This window comes from Meles meles, chromosome 1 (assembly GCF_922984935.1).
Source record: "Meles meles chromosome 1, mMelMel3.1 paternal haplotype, whole genome shotgun sequence".
NCBI lineage: Eukaryota > Metazoa > Chordata > Mammalia > Carnivora > Mustelidae > Meles > Meles meles.
Window position 1 is genome coordinate 86,502,842 of NC_060066.1, and position 23,071 is coordinate 86,525,912.

The 23,071-nt window shown below is 35.4% G+C and overlaps 1 protein-coding gene and 1 pseudogene across 1 annotated transcript in view; one reads left to right on the forward strand and one right to left on the reverse strand.

The window, feature by feature from the left end:
* ARFGEF1 (ADP ribosylation factor guanine nucleotide exchange factor 1) overlaps positions 1–23,071 on the forward strand; it is a 143,284-nt gene that overhangs the window by 93,959 nt on the left and 26,254 nt on the right. The window contains exons 18-27 of the mRNA XM_046012981.1: positions 2,849–3,020; positions 4,925–5,076; positions 9,333–9,461; positions 10,314–10,472; positions 10,698–10,848; positions 16,521–16,611; positions 21,521–21,561; positions 21,657–21,826; positions 22,182–22,333; positions 22,471–22,643. Of these exons, the coding sequence (XP_045868937.1) occupies positions 2,849–3,020; positions 4,925–5,076; positions 9,333–9,461; positions 10,314–10,472; positions 10,698–10,848; positions 16,521–16,611; positions 21,521–21,561; positions 21,657–21,826; positions 22,182–22,333; positions 22,471–22,643 (1,390 nt within the window). The remainder of the gene's footprint in view (positions 1–2,848; positions 3,021–4,924; positions 5,077–9,332; positions 9,462–10,313; positions 10,473–10,697; positions 10,849–16,520; positions 16,612–21,520; positions 21,562–21,656; positions 21,827–22,181; positions 22,334–22,470; positions 22,644–23,071) is intronic.
* LOC123927994 lies at positions 1,195–1,301 on the reverse strand (annotated as a pseudogene).

Below are 23,071 nucleotides of genomic sequence, written 5' to 3' on the forward strand. Positions count from 1 at the left end.
ACACATACTCTATTTAAATATAACCACAATAACATTACACCTAAAAATTAACAGTAATTTAAAAATATTAGATATCTAGGATATTGAGATATTCTTTTCCCTTTTAAAATTCATAACTCCTTCTTAAATATTAAGTAACTGTCACTTGATTTCTTATATCCATTAGCAAAAAAAATTATTTTTAAAGTTTTAGGTATTTTATACTTTGTTTCAGAACGATACTTTGGTATCTTTGGGGGAAAATTACCTTTACAAATTAATTTATTTGCAAGAATTTCTTTATACTTCTTAGGGATAAACATCTAATGATATCTGTTATTCTTAGGAAATAAACTGTTACTAATCTTAGAGGTTTAGAAAAATTAAAATGTATTTGATGATTAAGATTAAACTTTGCAATATAGGAATTTGTGTGTGTGTGTTTTGAGATGTTTAAGACAGGGTTGATATGGAAAGTATATATCAAATGTATGATGGGGATTATATGCAGAATTACTGTTAAGCATTGCATTACATGCAACAACTATGCATTTATCAGCGATTTATTTGATTTTATATAGACATTTCTTAAAAAGTCATTTAGTATTTTAATAATTTAAAAATTGCCCTTGGGGGGCACCTGGGTGGCTCAGTGGGTTAAACCGCTGCCTTCGGCTCAGGTCATGATCTCAGGGTCCTGGGATCAAGTCCTGAGTTGGGCTCCTTGCTCACCGGGGAGCCTGCTTCTCCCTCTCCATCTGCCTGCTACTCCCAGTCTTGTGCTCTCTCTTGCTATCTCTCTCTCTCTGTCAAATAAATAAAATCTTTAAAAAATATATAAGCACATGAAAACAAAAGAGTGGAATGTTCCATAAAAGATAAGCAGGAAAAGAAAAGTAAGATTATGTTTTATCTGACTTTCAGAATGCTGTTGTGCCAGAATTGTTCTGTTTGAGACATATATGTTTATTTAGGGTATCTGAGATTCATGTATTCCCTACTCCCACTTCTGAAAGTTCCCATGCCCACTTCCGAACCCAGACCCCACAAGTGTATTGTGCTGCTACTTCAGATTTTTATCAAGACTTCTTTTTGTCTTTGGCATGATGGTAAAACAATATGCCATGCTCAAGCTCTCCAGGTGATGTTAATCTTCTTTTAGTGTCTTATTGGCAGCACTTGTATGGTCTTTTATTTTAGTGTCCCTGAGTCATTATTTTTTGTTATTTGTCAGAACTCCAGGAGAAATGACCCTCTTTTATTAGCAATAATCGCGCCTCGGATAAATCTCATTGGCTACGATACTGCCACTGCGCAAAGCTTGACCCTCTTTTATTTTTTTATTTTTTTATTTTTTTATTTTTTTTTTAAGTGCTGACTGAAGATGAGTTTTTGAAGTTATGGCTTGCTTATTATTCTGTGCACTGTATAAATTAACAGGAGAAGTCTTATCTTTAGAGTTGCCTTAAATTCTTTAATGGGAGAAGGTGGGAATAAATATAATTGAATAAATAGTCAGCATACCTTGTTTTATTGTGCTTTACTTTATGACACTTTGCAGATAATTGTGTTTTTTACAAATTGAAGGTCTGTGGCAACCTTGCATCAAGCGAGTCTGTCAGCGCCATTTTTCCAACAGCATTTGCTCATTTCATGTCTCTCACATTTTGGTGATTCTCGCAATATATCAAACTTTTTCATTACTGTTACATTTGTTATGATGATCTGTGATCAGTGATTATGACCCGTTGAAAGCTCAGATGATGGTTAGTATTTTCTAGCAATAAAGTATTTTTGAATTAAGGTATGTACATTGTTTTCTTAGACATAATGGTATTGCACACTTAATAGACTATAGTACAGTGTAATGTATCTTTTATATATACTAGGAAGCCAAAAAATTTATTTGACTTATTTTATTGTGGTAGCGTGGACCCAAACACAGTTTCTCCCAGATACGCCTGTATCTTCAGAGACGTCATAAGACCTGGATGGGTTTTTGGAGATACAAACATTTTGACTGTGCTAGTTCTCAAGTTTGGTGACAGGGCTACATCTTATAAACTACAAATTATTATTCCACAGACTGATCAAGGTATGGTGCAGGACATTCCTGTTCAGAGTACTATTAACAAGACAGGATGTTCAGAAGATACTTCACCTGGATCACCTAACATTCATTTGCCATGCTGAGTCAGTCAGGGAGATTGTTATCTGACTTTAGATGAATTGAGCTGTTACTTTGCATCCACTGTTATATAAAATCAGCTTTTGAATCATTACAACATATTTATGTTTTCCCAAACTAAGATTTGAATTTTTTTTTAAAGATTTTATTTATTTATTTGACAGAGAGAGAGATCACAAGCAGGCAGAGAGGCAGGCAGAGAGAGAAGGGGAAACAGTCTCCCCGCTGAGCAGAGAGCCCATGCGGAGCTTGATCCCAGGACCCTGAGACTATGACCTGAGCCGAAGAAAGAGGCTTAACCCTCTGAGCCACCCAGGCACCCCTAGATTTGAATCTTACTACCATATGTTTTTAATATTTGTCATGGTCCTTTTTTAAAGACTGTAGCTAGAGCTCTTAAACCTTGGGCAAAAACAAATAGTTTCATTATTTGATTTCCCTGTTTCTTACTACAAATTACTTGTGTGCCCATCTGAGAAGGTGTATTAGCATATGCCAGGCTAGGTCTTTTCTATATTGCCTTCATTTTCTAGGACTGTTTTCCATTTTAATACATGTTGAATAATTTCCCCTTCCTGTCCTCAAAGTATTTATAAATTCTCTCCTAAGAGTATACATATTCTTAAAATAGGAGTAATTTTTAAGTAAGTTTTAAGAATTATAATGGTTTTTCCTTTCTAGGTTAAAAATAAAATGACAAAGGAACAATATATAAAGATGAATAGAGGTATCAATGACAGTAAAGACCTTCCTGAAGAGTACCTATCAGCTATCTATAATGAAATAGCTGGAAAAAAGATATCAATGAAAGAAACAAAAGAACTCACAATCCCTACAAAATCAAGTAAGCAAAGTAAGTATCCAAATCAATTAAATTCTGATTGTTCAGAAGGATAAATAAGGTTTCCCAAGAGTTTTTCACTTGGTTTAGAGAAAATCATACTATTCTAATGAAAAGTATTATACAGTTTGCTGATCTAATTATATATTTTTTTCACATTCTGAGTAAAAATAGAAGTGTATAATATGCACGGATTCATGTGTATTTAATAGATACTTGTCAATTTAGTAGTAAATCTCAGCATGTAGTTGGACATCAGCAAGACAACTTTGGCAGCCCCACGAGTCTGACTTCAGCTCTCAGTCTTTTTCTGCCTCCTCGTCATCTATAAGCAACACAATTCTATCTGTTCATCTATTGCTATACATAAACATAAGCTGGAAGTAGGAGTGAGTCAAGGATTTGGGGAAGGTTAAGATTGTGAGGGAGCTCATGGAATTGGAAATCACTCCCTCAGATGCACCACAAATTATATCATTATAGAGGTCCTAGATCTAACCAGCATGGAAAGCCAAGTGTGGGCTTGGCTCCATTCTAGACATGCTATACATGTGGGCAGTGGTGATTAAATTAGAACTAAAATCTGACTATAAAAATAAGATGAGGGTAGTGGCTCAAGAATATGGCAACTCAGAAATATGTAATATGGAAAGAAGACTCCTGCCTTTCTGAGCACTCCACCTGGAAATGAAATCTCAAGCTTTATGTCACAGAACAGATTGCAGTAGCACAATTCTGTTGCCAGGAAAGGAGCAAGGGCCTATGTGATACGCGTATTTCCAGAAGTTGATAAGAGAATTATGAGAGTCAGGGGCTAGGGAGGTGTTAGAAGGAATAGTGAAATATAAATGGCCTTACCTTTTGGAATAATGTAGAAGATGATTCTAAGGAGTTTTTGTACTCCCCTCATTTTATAAATGAGGAAACTGAAGTCCAGAGAGGTTAGGAAACTTAGAATCATAGAATCTGTAAGGTGAGTGTAACGTAAAAAACTTTATACTGAATCTATACAGCTAAAAGCCAAATCTTGAATTGGTGTCTTTGGCTCATTTTGCAGACCAGTACCAATCAGCAGCTTGCTTGGTTGTGTTATTTTCAGCTCTTTTGCTTATAACGTTGTTAAATATATTGCTCAAGACTTCATTTTCACACCTAAGTAGATGCCAGTTCTGTGACTTAGCTGTTTTCCATAATAAAACAACATCTTATCCTCCTTTCTCTGGCCTATTTTGTCCATGGTGGTAGAGTATCAATGAGAAGCAGGATATGGGAAGGCTGTAGGTATACTGAAATACTGATGTCATCCCGGAATGTTAGGGCCACTGGTTTCTTGTTAACTCGGGAGTCGTCATTCAAGCCTGTGTTGTCCAAGGATGCCCTTGCCTTTTACTTGTCTCCTCATGTTTTCCCATCCCATATTTGGGTTGTTTCCCTAGTTCTTCCACTGTGCCAGATTTATACCTATTCTATTTCCTTCTCATAGATTTTCCACTTATCCCCAACTCTTAGTTCAGGAATTTCCCCCCCATTTTTGAGGTATAATTCATGTAGTATGAAATTAAACATTTTGAAGTGAATGGTTCAGTGGGATTTAGTACATTTGTATTGTTGTGCAACCACCACCTATGTCTAATTCCAAAACATTTTCATCACCCAAAATAAAACCCTTGTACCTATTAAACTTAACATTCCCTCCCTCTCACCAGCCTCTGGCTACCAGCAGTCTGCTTTCTTTTTCTATGGATTACCTACTCTGAATATTTTATATAAATGGAATCACACCTTATATGACCTTTGTGTATGGCTTTTTAAGACTGTACCTAATTAGTATTAATTGGTGGTATTTATTATTTTATAGTAAAAAAGACATTTAAAATGCTTTATATCTTAAATGCTAATAGTGTTTGTTATTTCAGATGTAGCCAGTGAAAAACAAAGAAGGCTTCTGTATAACTTAGAAATGGAACAGATGGCCAAGACAGCAAAAGCACTCATGGAAGCTGTGAGCCATGTTCAGGCACCTTTTACAAGTGCAACACATTTGGAGCATGTGAGACCCATGTTTAAGGTAAGAATTACTAGTAAGTTTTGGTTGCAGTATACATTTATATGTAATTTTGTTCAGTGTGTTTTTAGTTAAGGAAATAACAATAATTATAGTCCATTAGTGTAGACCTGGAAGCAAAAGCAATGTTATTTAGGATATAGCAGATAGAAATTTTTTCTTAAAGAGAATGAGAAAAGGTATACACTGTTGGCAATTAATAAGTGTGTGACCTTAAGAAACAAGAATGAGAAGATTTCAAAGAATGACCATTCATCTTTGGCCTGGTTTTCTCCAAATGAGTTCTATTTAAACCTTTGGAGTTACCTTAAATTTCAGAGTGATCTTGAACTTCTGGCCAGGAACTCACATGAGGGTTCCGAGTATACCTGCAGTGCAAAGAGTAGAGTGAGGAAGAAAAGCAAGTGTTATTTGTGTTTATAGGTTGATCTAGTAAGAATGATACTTACTGGTTCTTTAAAATTTGATTGCCTTTTCCTTCTTCATTTTCCCGTTCGTTTTTCCTATCCTTTCTCTAAAATGCGAGGGTAAGCAAGCAGTGAATCAGTAAGGATTACAAGGAAAGTCTAGTCGAGGTTGAAAGGGAAAAAAGGGGTAAAGTACATTCCAATTTGTGGGACAGTGTGGTAGGATGGTTTGTGGAGGCTAAAGATTATGATTTGAGTTCTCATTAGATATTAAGTATACATATGTATGGGCAGTAAAAGAGGACTACAAGATTTCTGTGCTTTCTTTTAGCTCTAAAATTTTATAGTTCTCCCTTTACTTCAACTTCTTTGTGATAATGTTATTTCCAAAAGTTGGTGAAGAATTGTGGGATCAGGGAGAGGAGCCTAGGGGAGGTATTGTTAGAAGGAATAGTGGAGTATGACTAGCCTTATCTTTTGAAATAATACAGAAAATAATACAAGAAACAATTTCTCCTTATTATGAAACATTTTTATAAAGCACCTTTTTGTTTTGTTTTGAATAGTCTTATACTCTTGTTTTTGTTCTCAAATGTTTTTGGTTGGTGGAGATGGAGAACGAAAATAAAAAGCAGAGGAAACCAGCCATAGTTTTATCACTCAGAAAAGACTTCTGTTAATATGTTTATATACTACTTTTTACATAAGTACTACTTTTTAAATTTTTTTTTAAATCATTTTATTCATTTATTTGGCAGAGAGAGAGAGACAATAAGAGAGGGAACACAAGCAGGAGAATGGGAGAGGGAGAAGCAGGCTTCCTGCTGAGCAGGGAACCCGATGCGGGGCTCCATCCCAGGACCCTGGGATCATGACCTGAACTGAAGGCAGATGCTTAACAGGCACCCCTTAAATCTTAACTGAATAATTGTGACCATACTATGTGTAGAATTTTGTATCTTGCTATTTCTCACATAATAAGTATTTCCCTATATAATTATTTTTCATAAATAGCTTTTATTATTCTCTAGATTAGTTCTAGTTTATTTAAACATCTTCTAAACTAGCATTAAGAATCGTCCCTCTTGGGGCATCTGGGTGGCTCAGTGGATTAAGCCGCTGCCTTTGGCTCAGGTCATGATCTCAGGGTCCTGGGATCGAGCCCCGCATCGGGCTCTCTGCTCCGCAGGGAGCCTGCTTCCTCCTCTCTCTCTGCCTGCCTCTCTGCCTACTTGTGATCTCTCTCTCTGTCAAATAAAAAAAAAGAAAAAAGAAAAAAAAAAAGAATCTTCCCTCTTACTGCCGTTTTTACTGCCATTAACCTCTTTAGACATCCTCATTTCTCTTATTATTGTAGTGTCCTAACTGATATCCTTATGTCTGTTTTTGTGCTCCTCTTATCCATTTACAGAGGCCAAAATGATCATTTTAAAATACAAAATGAAATGTTGCCTTTTAACTCAAGGCCCTTCACTAAACTTTGCATATCATGATGAAGAAACTAACACACCCACATCTGCAACCTTGTGTGGTCTGGTTCCACCTGCCTTTCCAGCCTCATTGCTAGATTTCTTTTGTCTTAAACCAGGCTGCAGTCACACTAGCATTCCTTCAGTTTCTAGAACATACTAAATTATTTTTTCTTTGAGCATTCTTACAAGCTTTTGTCTAGAATGCCCATTCTTTCGTTGCCCATGTGGTTTCACCTTTTTTTTTTTTTTTTTTTTTTTTTTTTTTTTTTTTTTTTTTTTTAAAGATTTTATTTATTTATTTGGCAGAGAGAGATCACAAGTAGGCAGAGAGGCAGGCAGAGAGAGTGAGAGGGAAGCAGGCTCCCTGCCGAGCAGAGAGCCCGATGCGGAACTCGATCCCAGGACCCTGAGATCATGACCTGAGCCGAAGGCAGCAGCTTAAACCACTGAGCCACCCAGGCGCCCCTGGTTTCACCTTTAAAATGTTACCTTTTCAGACAGGTCTACCCTACCCCCACCATCCAAATTTGGTCCCTTTTCATAGTGTGCTATGCTTATCCTTCATTGTATTTACAACTGTTGTGTTTATATATTTACTGATTTTAGAATTTAGTATCTATCTTTTTACTAGATTTTAAGTTCCATGTGGCAAGGGACTATGTTCTGTTTGCTTTTCCCAATATCTTGCACCATTCTTAGCTTATAGTAAGTGTTCAATAAACAAGCATTGGCTAAGTAGCAGAATAAATTGGGAGATTTCTAAGATGTGATACAATATTTAGGGATATAAATATTACTAAGAATCTTTTTAAATATTGCCAAATTGTATTTTCCAAAGGCATATTCAGTATGAATGGATAATTTCACTGACCCCTAGATATTAGGTGTAGTTTGATAGGAGAAATCATTGTCTTTAATTCCTAATGGAGTTAAACATATTTTTCACTGGCTTAAGAACCATTTGTACTTCTCTTGTGTAAATATTGCACAGGTTTCTGATAGATGTGCTGTTTCTTTTCTTACAATAGAACATGTAATTTATTACTTCCATGTGGTACTTCATACTTTATTTTATTTTTTTTAATATTTTATTAAATATTTATTTATTTATTTATTTGACAGACAGAAATTACATGTAGGCAGAGAGGCAGGCAGAGAGAGAGAGGAGGAAGCAGGCTCCCTGCTGAGCAGAGAGCCCGATGCGGGGCTCGATCCCAGGACCCTGGGATCATGACCTGAGCCGAAGGCAGAGGCTTTTAACCCACTGAGCCACCCAGGCGCCCGGTACTTCATACTTTAAAAGTATACTTCATATGCTTCCCAAAACATCTTTCTGTAGTGGCAGTCCAGGTATTAAAGAGGAAGAAAATGAGGTTCAGAGAGAGTAAGTGTCAGAGCTAGGACTAGAAATAAAGTACCGTGGCTTATGTTCCTTTGTTTAGGAATTATATACTTGTAAACGTTCTGATGTTACAAACAAAGCTTTGGGTAATCCTTTGGGTACGTTTTTTTCTTAATAATCTTAAAAACTTTACCTTTTTAAAAATTCCAGTTGTCATTTTTACAGTACACTGGTATAAATCTTTTCATCTTTATGGTTACATAGATATATAGTTTTGCTTCCTTAGAACCTATTAAAAGCAACAAATGCTCATATTAGACAGTTAAAAGTTACACAAGCACACAACAATGTATACACATATGTTTTGATGTCAGAATTTTCAGTAGTCCAAAGTAGCTCTTTTTGTTTGGTTTACATTAGGTATTCAGTGTTACCTACTGGTAAAATTTAGTATTTGTTGGTTTTCGCACAATACAAAGAAGTATTTTATTGAACTATACTTTTTAAGTGTTGTCCAACAAGGAACCAGGCATATCACTGATACTTCAAGGTAAAATATTTGACTATAAAAGAAGTAAGGCTAAATGATGTCCAGGGAGCAGGCTTAAAGAAAAAAGAATAATGTAATTATTGCAAGTAGAAAAATGACTAAAAGAATTTTCTTAGAAATAAAATCTGTGAAATGCTGCAAGGGACAAATCTTTCAGGGAGAGATGAATTCTGAAAGTAGGGTTAAGACTAATACCATTTGTGAATAGTGACAGTTTCCATTTCTTATTGATGTGAATAATTTATAGATTCTGTATTTAAAATATGCCTGAAGTCCTCTACTGAATTTGTAGTCTTACTGTCTTCCTGTCACTTACTTAAGCCCAGGCAACATTATGTACTTTTTCTCCCCAAAAAACTCATTTTTTCCCCAGAACTTTTTCAAATCATTTATTATCTGAAGCTTTGAGAAATATCAGTGTATTACTATCATAAAATTTAATTATCACTTGATATTCATGATATAGTTTCAACTTTTAATTTTTCCAGTTGGCTTGGACACCTTTTCTGGCTGCGTTTAGTGTGGGTCTGCAAGATTGTGATGATACTGAAGTAGCCTCTCTTTGCCTGGAAGGTATAAGATGTGCAATCAGAATTGCATGCATTTTCAGCATTCAGGTAACAAAGAATTTTGCCTTCGTAGCCAGTCTGGAAAACATAAATTACATATGTCATGGCTATAATTAAAATTATTTTTTGACATTTGACTTACTAAAAACTAATTTCAAGTTTATGATGGAATTTAAGTGAATCTACTGTTTAATTTTCCAAGAAACTGACAGAAGAGGTGGTTCTGTATTGATGCATCCGGAATTCATCATAGCAACTTTGGTTAGCATTTTTTTTCTCTGCAGAATATTAGCTGTAGCCAAAGTTTCCAAGACTTTGAATTTGTATATGTTTATTTGAATATCTTATTTAAATATGTTGCATGTTCATACTTACTGTATCATATTTTTTCATACTTACGTGCCTTTATATATTACTTTATAACTTCACTTAAACCTAAGAAAAGTTACCTTGAAAAGAACCAAGTATCTTAATTTTCATGAAGCCAGGCCCTTCTAGTAATTTGTATACTTTGTCTGATAATAAATTTTAGCCAAAGCTTGTTTTCTTTAAAAAAAAAAATTTACATTTATTTATGAATGTTATGGCTTAAAAAGCACAGCCTAGCTGTAGAGAAAAAACGAGCACATTTATAAATTATGTTTCAGCCAGTCTGCACAGTACTTGAAACATAAGCACTCTAGGAATGTTTTTTACTATATGAATTCATTTGTTGTCACTAAAATCTCATCTTGACTTGACATCACCATTGTGTTTAGATTTTAGAAATTCATCCTCTTTTATGAGGTATGTAATTTGTCAGTTAAAAACTTACTAAACAAGTAAGCAGTTTGTCAGTAGGGAATTAGGGATCACTGTTGTGTTTATAACAATGTAAGTATACTTTTCTCTATTTTATAGCTGGAAAGAGATGCATATGTCCAGGCACTAGCAAGATTTACTTTACTTACTGTGAGTTCTGGTATTACTGAAATGAAACAGAAGAACATTGACACAATAAAAACCCTTATCACTGTGGCTCATACAGATGGAAATTATTTAGGAAATTCATGGCATGAGGTATAAGCACTTTATTTTCAACTTTGCAGTTTGGTTCATAAAATGATTTAATGCTTAATATTCTACTCACTGACGTGCTTAAAGTGTTTGGGGAAAAATTTAGTGTATTCAGGATACGTTTATTTAGCTTTTCACATAGCCTGTATTTAAATCCTGGCTCTGTATGTTTAAGTATTTTTGTAATAATTTTTAACTTGGAATTATTATTTTTTCTAAATAATGAAGATTCTGAAGTGCATCAGTCAGTTGGAGCTTGCACAGCTTATAGGAACTGGAGTGAAACCTCGATACATTTCTGGAACAGTACGGGGCAGAGAAGGATCTCTTACTGGAACAAAAGATCAGGCTCCTGATGAATTTGTGGGTCTGGGGCTAGGTGAGAATTTTAAAAATTATTTTTATGAAGTATCAGAGATTATTACCTTGTTCAATATATGTAACTTTATTGTGGCAATGAAATATAATTAGAGGGAAATGATGAAATGCCTTTTGGCTAACGTGGGAAAAGGAAGAAGACCATGAAGAGAACCAAACCATTTTTGCCTGGTCTAGTTTGCAACATTAAGTGACCCTTAGTCTAAATCTCATAGTTGGGAATAGGAGAAAGGCGCAATTTAAAATGACCTATTTTCAACACTAAGCAGGTTAACTTAAATGAGTGAAGGCTTGTATAAGATAGTAAATAGTTGGGGCAACTGGAGAAAGCATTTACATTCAGATTTCTTACAAGGCACTATGCAGTCCTAACAAAACTCTTACACTGATATAGAAACTTTCCCATGGTTCCTTATCTGCTCAGTGTGGCCAGGAACTTCCAGATTTAGCCCAGCAGAACAAAGGAAAATACTAATGAGAATGGCTACAGAAGAACTGAAGACAGTACATTGTTTTTTAAGATTTTATTTATTTGACAGAGACACAGTGAGAGAGGGAGCACAAGCAGAGGGAGTGAGAGAGGGAGAAGCAGACCTCCTGCCGAGCAGGGAGCCCAATGTAGGGCTGGATCCCAGGACCCCAGGACCATCATGACCTGAGCATGACCTGACGTCCAACGACTGAGCAGGGAGCCCAATGTAGGGCTGGATCCCAGGACCCCAGGAACATCATGACCTGAGCATGACCTGACGTCCAACGACTGAGCCACCCAGGAGCCCCAAAGATAATAGATTTTGAGCCATAAATAGAAAGAGTACCACCAGGGAAGAAACAACATTTAGACTGTCTTTGGCTTTGAATACCATACTTTGGGGTTTGAATTCTTTCGTATACCTTCCTTACCATGTGCAAGTTACTTTATCTCTCTGAACTTTGGTTTCCACCTCTGCAAACTAATAGTAGTATCTACCTATAGAGGTTTTAGGATTAAATAATATGTATAAATGGACTTCACACAGTGGCTGGTATATTAATGGTTTGTGGATTGTTCTCTAGCCATTTTCCCCACCCAACTTCCATCTAAGAAATGTAGAGACATGACTTAAAAAGAGCAGGAAAGAGATGAGATCTAGGAATATTTACCTTTTAAGGTTTCTACTCTAGCACTATATTTCTGGATATTTTCTATCTTTTTATCTTTTAGTGATTTCTCTGTTGTTGCTCACAGTAAAAATTTTTAAGGAAATCCAAAAAAACCTTCCAAGTTTGAAAAAATGGTCCATAGGGGAAGAAACAACACCAGGACCATGTGTGGCTTCAAGCTGGACTGGGGACAGTTATTTCCTAGTGATACTTTAGCCGTGGCAGCCAGCAGGGCCATTCTGTTACCCCAGCTGGATCTTAGATGTGGTGGTTTTAGGATGTGAAGGTGTAGACCTAATAACTTACCCAGCAGGATTTAGAACCACTGAGCACATTTACAGTGACTTGTATCACCTGGAAGTCTGAGATACAGATGAAAAATACTTACCAACAAGTGAAATGAATGTGCATTGATTGATTCAGTAACTTTGAAAGGCCTTTTCATTTTTCTTTTTGGACAAGGCCTTAGGAGTACAAGAAGACTAAAATAATGACAGGTGCAAATTGCCAGGGCTTACCTTTGGCAAGTAATAGAAGTAGGTTACACTAAAAATAAAATACTGGTGGTGTATTTTATCTTTTAAAAGTTTTAGTCAAATAAGAGAAATAATGATACTTGATGATAATGTTTCCTCATATACTTGAAAGTAAAATTAATTTGATCATTATTGTTGGGCAACTTAAGTTGTAAGAATATGAGATGACTTGCCTTCTCACTTCAGGAAAATGGGATTTACATAAAAATAAACACTTTTTGGATCTGGAAATGAAATTAAAAGTTCAGGCTTCCAAACCACTCAAGCAACCAGCCATATTCTTCCACTTCTCTTTCAGGCTTTATCTAGATTTCATCTTATGTCATCTACTTCTCTTTTTTTTTTTTTTTTTTTAAAGATTTTATTCATTCATTTGACAGAGAGAGATCACAAGTAGGCAGAGAGGCAAGCAGAGAGAGTGAGAGGGAAGCAGGCTCCCCGCCGAGCAGAGAGCCCGATGCGGGACTCGATCCCAGGACCCTGAGATCATGACCCGAGCCGAAGGCAGTGGCCCAAACCACTGAGCCACCCAGGCGCCCCCATCTACTTCTCTTTTTGGCATGCTCCATTCTCCACTCATTCCTGATTGTTTAGGTCTCTCATTTTTGAGTCTATATCCTAGAGGGATTCAGCCTGTTGACTTGGCCCCTGTTGGGCAGAGTCTTCCCTTCAGGCCATCTCATTGGTTATCAGCTAGCTCAGTGTGGCAGATGTCCATCCCTGTCCATCTGTGCCCTGTCATTTACTCAGGCAACAGATGTTTTCTTCAGCAGGATGCTATAGTCAGAATTTAGGCTAGAAGAGGATGTAGTCCAGACATTCTGTATATATATGGTCTTTAAAAAATAAATTAATATCCTCCTTTATTGATAGCATCCACCTTCTAGTATTCCACGTAACTACAGTAATGGGGCTGAGTATATGTTTATCTGACTTTCTGACTGATATCAAGTCTGTACTTCCACTTTTTGGAAACATGAAACTTTTAATTATTAAGGATACACAGCATATTTTTTTAAAGGATTTTATTTGTTTATTTGAGAAGGAAGGAGAAAGAGAGCACAAGTGAGAGGCAGAAGGAGAAACAGACTCCCCACTGAGCAGGGAGCCCGACAGAGGACTCGATCCCAGGACCCTGACATCATGACCTGAGCCAGCAGATGCTTAACCAACTAAACCACCCAGGCACTCACGTAGCATATGATTGTTAGAATTATGTCCATACTGTGCTTTTAAGGTGTATGTCAAAGTTTAAAAATTCAGTGCTTTGGACATTCAAATCTTTTTTTTTTTTTAAGATTTTATTTATTCATTCGATAGAGATCACAAGTAGGCAGAGAGGCACGCAGAGAGAGAGAGGAAGGGAAGCAGGCTTCCTGCCGAGCAGAGAGCCTGATGTGGGGCACCATCCCAGGACCCTGGGATCATGACCGGAGCAGAAGGCAGAGGCTTTAACCCACTGAGCCACCCAGGTGCCTCTGGACATAAAAATCTTAAGTGAATATTCACTCCTACCTCTTTGTTCTTTATCTGAGTATTTGTGCTTTTGAGTAACTTGTTTGGTAAAGATGGAACTATTAATCTATCATGGTGTGCTGTTATACAGATCTTTGGAAGATTCCATGTGTTTTTGAAATAGGTTCTTTGGATTGGTATATTTTTTTTGATTCCTCTAAATATATTTCTTAATGATTAAAGATTACTATATTTAAATATAAAAATAAAAGCTTTCTAGGGAGGACATTCAGATGGTACACGAAAGAAGTTAGTGGTTATGAGCATTACTTTTTCTTATAGATTTTTCTGCATTAAATTCCTGTAATGTGCTAATGTGCTCCAAGTGTTCCTTAACACTATTCTCCTAACCACTCCAGTTCTCTTGTCACTTATTTCAGGTTTCATCCTTATTCACTTACATTATAGAAATAGACTGTCTTTCTAGCTCTAATATCTCTTATTTCGCCATTCTACAGATAGTACCAAAATTATTTTTTAGAAAATAGGTTGCATTATGTCAGTCTTCTAAAAAGTCTATTGTTGCTTGTTTTCAGTCTTTTGTTTTGTTTTGTTTTTGGAGATTTATTTGAGAGCGAGTATGCACACATGTACATGAGCGGGGTGAGAGGCAGAGGAAGGAGAGGGAGAGAAGCAGACTACCTCCCAAGTAGAAAGCCCGACGAAGGGTCGATCCCAGGACCCTGAGATCATGACTTGAGCTGAAATGAAGAGTCAGTCGCTTAACCAACTGAGCCACCCAGGTGCCCCATATTATTCCCTGTTTTCAAAAGCAATACACTAAACATAACAGTCAAGGTTCTTCATGTTTTAAGGTTAGCCTTTCTTTCTAGCTTCATTTCCTACTACTGTTCTGTCCCATCTATCTTGTCCCCAGCTAGATCCTCCATTATGGCTTTAACCAAGTGTGTTAAAACACAATGTTTACTATCATCCTTCCATTAGTTTGTATACACTGCTCCTTTTCTACATGATTAACCTTCTGAACTTGAATCCAACTTGAATTAATATATCATTATATATGAAGGTTTTCCGTGAGCTAATATCCCTATTCTCCTTCCCCTACCAAAATTAGTTCTGTTTAGTGAAGCTTGTATTAAATGTCATTTAAGTTTATCTTATCGATGAAGGAATTACTACATTTTACTAAAGGTGATTATAAGTCTATCTCAGTCTGTGTCTTCTGGTAAATTATAAACTCTCTGAGGTCAAGGATCACATCTTTTTTTACATTCTTTAGTTCCTGGTAGAGAATTTGAATTCAGTTGCTTTAAATAATATCATCATCTATTATGGTTGCAGTTATAAAGGCATTTAGTGAGTATCTGGTCAGTTGAATCAACAGATATTTCTTAGTATCTCCTTTGGACTTAATATGGAGTGATGCCGAGAAATAACAACAACAAAAAAAATGTGTGTGTGACCTGGTTTCTTGCCTTAGGGAACTTTTAATTGTGCTGAGAAGGTAGCATAAACACACCATAGTAATTTATGTGAAATTGTATGGAAGAAATCCTGATCTATTACTTAATTTAAGTAAATGCTTCGTTCAGAGGAACAATGGGAGGAATCCTTCCTGAGAACTCAATTTGGGTTTTAGATAGTTGAGGGATGGCCTGAATAGATTTTGTAATGGCTAGAATGTTGAAGGGTACTGCCTTAAATGCTAGGCTTTAAAAGTTTATGCTTTATCCTGAAAGTCATAGTAAGCAGAATGAATGTGATGAGATAGAAGAATTAATCTGACAAGAGACTAGAAAGAGAGGTTGAAGTGGGGAAAAATTAGCAGCAAGAAAAGCAGTCAGGAAACTATCCATAATCTGGCCCTGGAATTACAAGGCTCTAAACTGAGTAGGGATGAAAATGAAGGAATGGTTCCAGGAACAGTTCAAAAGAAAGATTTAGTGACTGGTGGAGGAGGGGAAAGATATCAAAGATGATTTTGAGGTTAAGAGTTTGAAAACTGGGAAAATTGTTCTGCTGTCCAACATATGGAACTGATTTTGGAGGGAAAGAGAAATGATTCTTTTAAATAAGAAGATAGTAGAAAATATAGTTAAAATTTCCAAAAAACGTGTGTAAATAGAGGACTGGAGATTAAAAAGGGAGATCTAATTATATGGAATTGGGAATCCTAAGAAGATAACATTGGAACTACAGTTAGTGCTGTTTCTTAAACATTAAGGGAAATTATGTGTATTGTCATTATTTTTGTGGTCTGAATTCTCAGTGCCCCTAATTTGTTAATCTCTGGAAGCACAATTTGTCTTCATAACCATCCATGTCTGTATGCCATTTAGTATAGCTAATTAAGCGCATTTGGCCTTGATAGGTCACTGATGCCAAAAGAATTATTTACCCAAAGCTTTGTTTCTTTCATAGGAAAATAACTGATTTCAGAAATGTGTTTTAGAACTATAAGTGTATTCTTCCACTGAATTATTTTTGAACTGAAATGACTCTCTTTTATGTGTGGTAGTTGGAGGAAATGTGGACTGGAAGCAGATAGCAAGTATTCAGGAATCCATCGGAGAAACCAGTTCTCAAAGTGTTGTTGTTGCTGTAGATAGGTAAAGTATTTATTTTTTTCCTTTTTCAAATGAATACTATTTTAATTCTGTAACATTTAGGTACATTTTGCTCTGTAATGTTTAAAAAAAGAAAAATTATTGCCAAAATAACTTTCCTTAAGTAGTAGACTATATATTGTGATAGACAGTGATTTGATGGTGAAGTACCTTTAATTTTGTTCTTTAGATCGTGGAATATTGGAAGGAGATAAACAGTATGAAAATTTACATTAATATAAATTAGACATTAATGGGCATTAGGGAAATGGGAATCCTGATGAAAAAGAAGCACATGTTTTATTTTCTTTTTAGAAAACTAATTGGTGTTATTATCCCTTAATGAAAATGGAGTGTAATCTTTCAGGTTCTGTTTGATGTAAGAGACTGCATTATGGGTAAATGAAGGATTTGCCGGCAATTCTCATTGCAAACTTCTTTGGAAAGTACTTCAGAGTGTGTCTTACTACCAAGTATTTCTCATTTTTAGTTTATTTTCTGAAAGTGACCCCATACTAAATGTTCTTTTGAAGATTAGCTTTTTCTAGGTGAATGTCCATATATTTGAAACTTATCATTTTACAACACTGACATTTAATTTTTTTTATTACTTCTGTTGAAACTTGCAGATGTATGTATTTTTTCTTGGTGCTTGGAGACTTGTGCTAATCCAGAATTTTACTTCAGATAAAACTTTTTGCTCTTCAGTACAGACTGAACTAGCGTATTCAGTATACTAGAGTATACTGACCCTGGAAATATTCCCTGCCACTTTTTCTTTGAAAAGAACTTATAATCTTCACTTGCAGACTCTTTTTTTTTTTTTTTTTTAATAAGGGAAGGAGGTCATTTGCCTTTTCCTGGTGAAGGCTGAAGAAAGATTGCATATCCTCTAAAACTCCCTGTATGACTTGAAGGCTTACCATGTGCATGGCACTTTTTAAAGTACTTTCCGGGTATTACTTATCACTTAATACTTGCAGCAACTTCATGAGATGAGTATTGTTATTGTCCTTAATTTACAAATGAGGAAACTGAGACGGGGGTGCATAAATAACTTGTTCATCCCCACAACTAATCTTATCTTGATTATTGTTGCAATAACGGTTTCATCCACAAAGAATTTTGAGGAGTGATGCCAGGACATATATTCAGGCAGCATGTCTCTTGAGCGTATGCTCTTACCCTCTCCACCTCTCTCCCTTCATGTGCAGTTGGAGAGCAGTGTAATAATGTATGCCCTTTTGCTGTCAGGGTAGCTTGTTTCCAGATGATTTTACTATCATTATGAGAATCTCTTCAGGCAGGAGTTAACATTTTGCCTACAATTTATATCCATAGTATATTTTATATGACCAAAGCCAGTTCTAAGTTATCCATCCATCCACCATTTCTTGCAAGGAGACATACTATTTGTTTGAGTAAATGATATGCCTCTCCATTTTAAGAATTTAAGGTATTTTAGAGGAGTCTTAACATAAATTCTGTTAGTACTTTGTTGTCTCAAACTCATCATCACCAGATAATTTCTGCAAACATAAATCCAATGTCTGATTTTACACAAAACCTCAACATTTAAATTTTAGATTATAATAAAACCATTAAAAGTTACATCTTTGATTTACTATTAGATTATATTCTTGTGTAGTGCTTTTAACTTTCTCATTAAATTTCTTCTGAATTTCTTTCTCAGTATCTGAGTATATTTTCATATGTAATATTCTGACTCTAAATTCATAAGCTAAGTCAGATAACTTAGAAGGTATTCAAGTCAGTGTTGTGAATATTGTCAGGCATCATCCTGGAAAGTTTTGTATTTGTAACAAGTCATTTTCTTGTCCTTAGGTCTGGTGTTCTGAATAATCTGTTATGACGAGTATAGGAAGTAAACGTTTAAAATCAAAGTAATTTTTTTTTTGCTTAATTATTTATAGTGCCTGTTTATTAAGAGAAAAATATATGATTTTATTAAAAGCTATTCTAACTGTACAGGAATCAGTTTTGTCCAGGAATGAGTTACCACTAAAAGTTAAAAACCAGTACCATAGTTCATGTTTTTATTAATTTTAAGCACACTAGATCTATCTTTATACTGGCCCATCTCACATTTTGGAACTTTCTGTCTCCCTTCAGAAAATACATGTAGCTCATCCCCAACTATATTTGCTCATAATATCTTCTGATTAGGTCTTAGAAATAAGTGTTACCTCTGATATTTTCACTGTAAAAACTTTTACATGTACAGTAATTTAGTTTGCCTCTGTATTGCATACAGTTTAAAGTTTATGTGGTCCAGAATCTGCAGGTTTTGTCAGCTTGCTTGCTTGCTTGCTTGCTTTCTTTCTTCTTCTTTTTTTTTTGTATTGCTGCATTGCTTTTCATTTTGTGGCTGAAGCAGTAATCTCTCATTTTGTTTTCCTGCTCATAGTTTCAGGACACATGTATGTATGTATTTATTTATTGTTATTTATTTATTTTTAGCATTCCAAGATTCATTGTTTATTCACCACACCCAGTGCTCCATGTAATACGTGCCCTCCTTCATACCCACCACCAGGCTCATCCAACCCCCACCTCCTGGACATGTCTTTTAATATTAACACACAAGATTCTCATGCATCCGTCCTTGGCTTTTCATACAGGGAATGTAAAATCCGTTACATAGACTGATTTTGTGAAACATAGCTCCGTTCTCTTGCCTTAGTTTATGAAGGCTGAACTTGAAATGCCTCCACAGACTGCCAAGCTCCTACCATATGGCTTATCTGTAGGGGGGCATTACTAGAAATAAAGTGACCCCTCAGAGGCTACCAAAGTGAGTAGGAATTTGACTGCCCTTTTTCAGGATGCATGCTCCCTCTAACTTTTGTCACCCTGAGTCTGTAAACTTGTCTGATTGCTACTGGTATTTGTTGTCTTTGTTCTCCATCATTTTAGGGCCTTCAGAGAATTTGCTCCTTCTTTCCACTGTAATTGCATATAATCTCCATCTCTGCTTCTGTTCTTTACTCCTTTACTCTTTGCAGTTTGTGTCCTTCTTCGTCTAAAGATTTTTTTTTCTTTTCTTCCTTTTCTTGTTGTTTCCTATTTACTGTTTAGTTTTGTCATTGTGGTTATTTTTTTTTATAGCCATCACCTATGAGAATACCTGTAGTAAGAAATTGCCTAGTGACATTTATAATGTGTATGCCAGCCATTTTCATTTTTGTTTATGTGAGAAGTTGTAGGCTTTGTATATTTTTAATCTCTGGATCCAGTCTAACCACTGGCTTAAATGGGGCCTTTATTATTCTACTTCCCCCCCCCCCCCCAGATGATGTTCTCAGCCAGATCTTTGAATTATTTTGTTCTACTGATAACAGCAATAAAGGAAATCTTAAAATATTCCTTTAGCAGGAGATCAGATTGTGATCTGATTTGTGAGTCAATCATGTTATCAGTTTTTGGGCTGTTTTTCCTGTCTTGTATTTATTACTCATTGCCAGGACACATGGACAGACATTCGAGGGCACTGAGGTTAAAAAATCATGATATACTTACAACATGGGTATAGTGGACATAGTAGGAAAAAAACCAGGATATATTTTAAGTGTTTATGTTTTGCTCAGGTAAGTGTGAAGCAGTATATCAAAGTAGTTAAGAGGGTGGACCCTGGAGTATGCCCATCCTAGTTTGAATCTTGGCTATAGCACTTACTAATTCTGTAACTTTGAGGAGGTGATTAAATATATTTGTTCCTCAGTTTCTATTTTTATGAAATTAGAAGTATACTAGTCCCTACTTCACAGGCTATTTGTGATTATTAAGTAAGTGGATATATCATAAAACACCTAGAATAGCACCCACTTTTTGATTATTGGTAGCTATTACTGTTACTATGATTACTTTTTCTTTCTTTCTTTTTTTTTTTTAAGATTTATTTATTTTAGAGAGAGAGGTGAGCGGGTTGGTTGGGGGGATGGCAGAGGGAGAGAGCATCCCAAGTAGACTCCCTCGTAAGCACAGAGCCCAACAGGGGGCTCAGTCTCATGACCTTGAGATCACAACTTGAGCTGAAACCAGGAGTTGGGCATTTAACCAACAGAGCCCCCCAGATACCCCAGATTACTTTTATTTCTAAGCTTGATATTTGACCTGCTTCTGCCTTTAACGTTTCCTTTTTGTCATGCAAATCCTAGGGTACACAGTATAAATTGAGGAATATCAGTTCACCCTGGAAGGCGCATCAAACCCTAGGTTACAAACCCGGAGCATCAGTAAGAATGCAGACTTTAGAAGAGGACTAATAGGTCTATGCCAAAATCTTATATGAAACTTTGAAACAAAAAAAAAAGTTCAGTGAAGAAAGCTGGGCAAACCTGGACAACACAGCTTAACTCTATTAACATTTGAATTTTCCAGGAAAAGTTATTTAGCCACTTCTTAGTTAAACTATTAGAGACTATTTGCAAGCTTCTGTTAGGTTGCTTGTAATTTAACATAATGAGTTTTCTAATCAAATGTATGTTACCTGTAAAAACAAAGAATTTTTCATCTTAAGAACATGTTCAATGCTAGTAGATAATCAGGAAAGACTGAAAAATACCTTCTGTTTTGTACTCTGCCAGTTAGTCACTTAGTTTTACAAACTGGTATTTTCCTTATCTTTAGAGTCTCGTGTTGATCTAGTGTTTGTATAAGCTTACTAATAAAATTAACAATATATTCTTTATTATATTTTTGAATGCAAAGGAGGGAGGGAGGAACATCCAAACTATACTTGTTTTGAAATGATATATTAAAATTTATTTGACTACCTGATTTTTTGTTATTTTAAACCAGATTTAAAGTAGCAAGTACCTCATGCTACTTTTGAATTGATGTAACAGATGTAAGAGTTTATAAATTTCTGAATTATGTTTTTTTTCTTTAGAATATTTACAGGGTCTACAAGGCTAGATGGAAATGCTATTGGTAAGTGTATACATTTATTTCACTTAAAAATTGTTTTTTTTGGCTAAAAGACCTGAAAGTTAAGCTAACAAAATATAAATCTATTTATATTATAGTGGATTTTGTCCGTTGGCTCTGTGCTGTGTCTATGGATGAATTACTTTCCACTACACATCCAAGAATGTTTAGTCTGCAAAAAATCGTAGAAATATCATATTACAACATGGGAAGAATAAGATTGCAGTGGTCTCGAATTTGGGAAGTTATTGGTGATCATTTTAATAAGGTATTTGAATAATTGTAGGATTTGCTTACATTTGTAATGTTTTTTGTTGTTTAAAATTCCTTAAAATAGAATTGAGATTTTTTTTTCCTTTTCTATCTTTCTTAAATTACATTTTTTAATTAAAAGTAGGAAAACCTTTGAACTTTTTTTTTTAAATGATTGCTGTAGGTTTTAAGTATTTAGTTAAAATATGTTTTCCTTGTTGAGAAATATTGTTAGTACACCTAGTGCCTTGGTGGAGAATTTTAGGATTTACCAATTTGTGTTCTTAGTGATATATTTTTTCTAAAACAAAAATGAATAAATAGACTTTCACTGCTGACATTAGCACCTTATATTTCTGTTGCCATTACAGGTTGGCTGTAATCCTAATGAAGATGTAGCTATCTTTGCAGTAGACTCCTTGAGGCAATTGTCAATGAAGTTTTTAGAAAAAGGGGAACTTGCTAATTTCAGATTCCAGAAGGATTTCTTAAGACCCTTTGAACATATAATGAAAAGGAACAGGTATTATATTTGTTGAATTGCTTAATATCAGAAAAATACCTTATTATTTTCCACAGCAAGGGGAAAACAGAAGAAAGGAAAAAAAAGTGATGGGTTTTATGTATATGCATATCCAAGCAATTATATTAATATTTTAGGTCTCCAACAATTCGAGATATGGTTGTACGGTGTATAGCACAAATGGTTAATTCTCAAGCTGCTAACATTCGGTCTGGATGGAAGAACATTTTCTCTGTGTTTCATCTAGCTGCATCCGATCAAGATGAAAGCATAGTGGAACTTGCATTCCAAACAACAGGGCACATTGTCAGTGAGTATTCTTCTGCCTGCATTCACGTTAAAAAAAAAAGAAGCAAAGCTTTAATGTGTTCAGAAAATAATACAAATGTAAGATCACAGACCTATTCTGGGTTTTCAGTTTAACAAGGTTTGCCTGTAGAGAATTCGTAATGATAGTAATATTGTTATTACGTTATTATAGTTAACATTTATTGAATGTTTACCAATGGCAAGAACAGTAAGCACATTGAATGTGTTTCCTTTGGTCTTTACAACAACTCTATGAGCTAAGTATCTTAACTATCCCTTTTTAACTAGATCAGGAAACTCAGACCCAGTAAGGTTAAGTGACCTGCATAGGGTGCATGATTGAGTTATTGGGATTCAAAGCAAGGGAGAGGTTTTTAACCGCTCTATTATACAGCCTCCTTTGACTATAAGGGAGAATTAAATACTGAG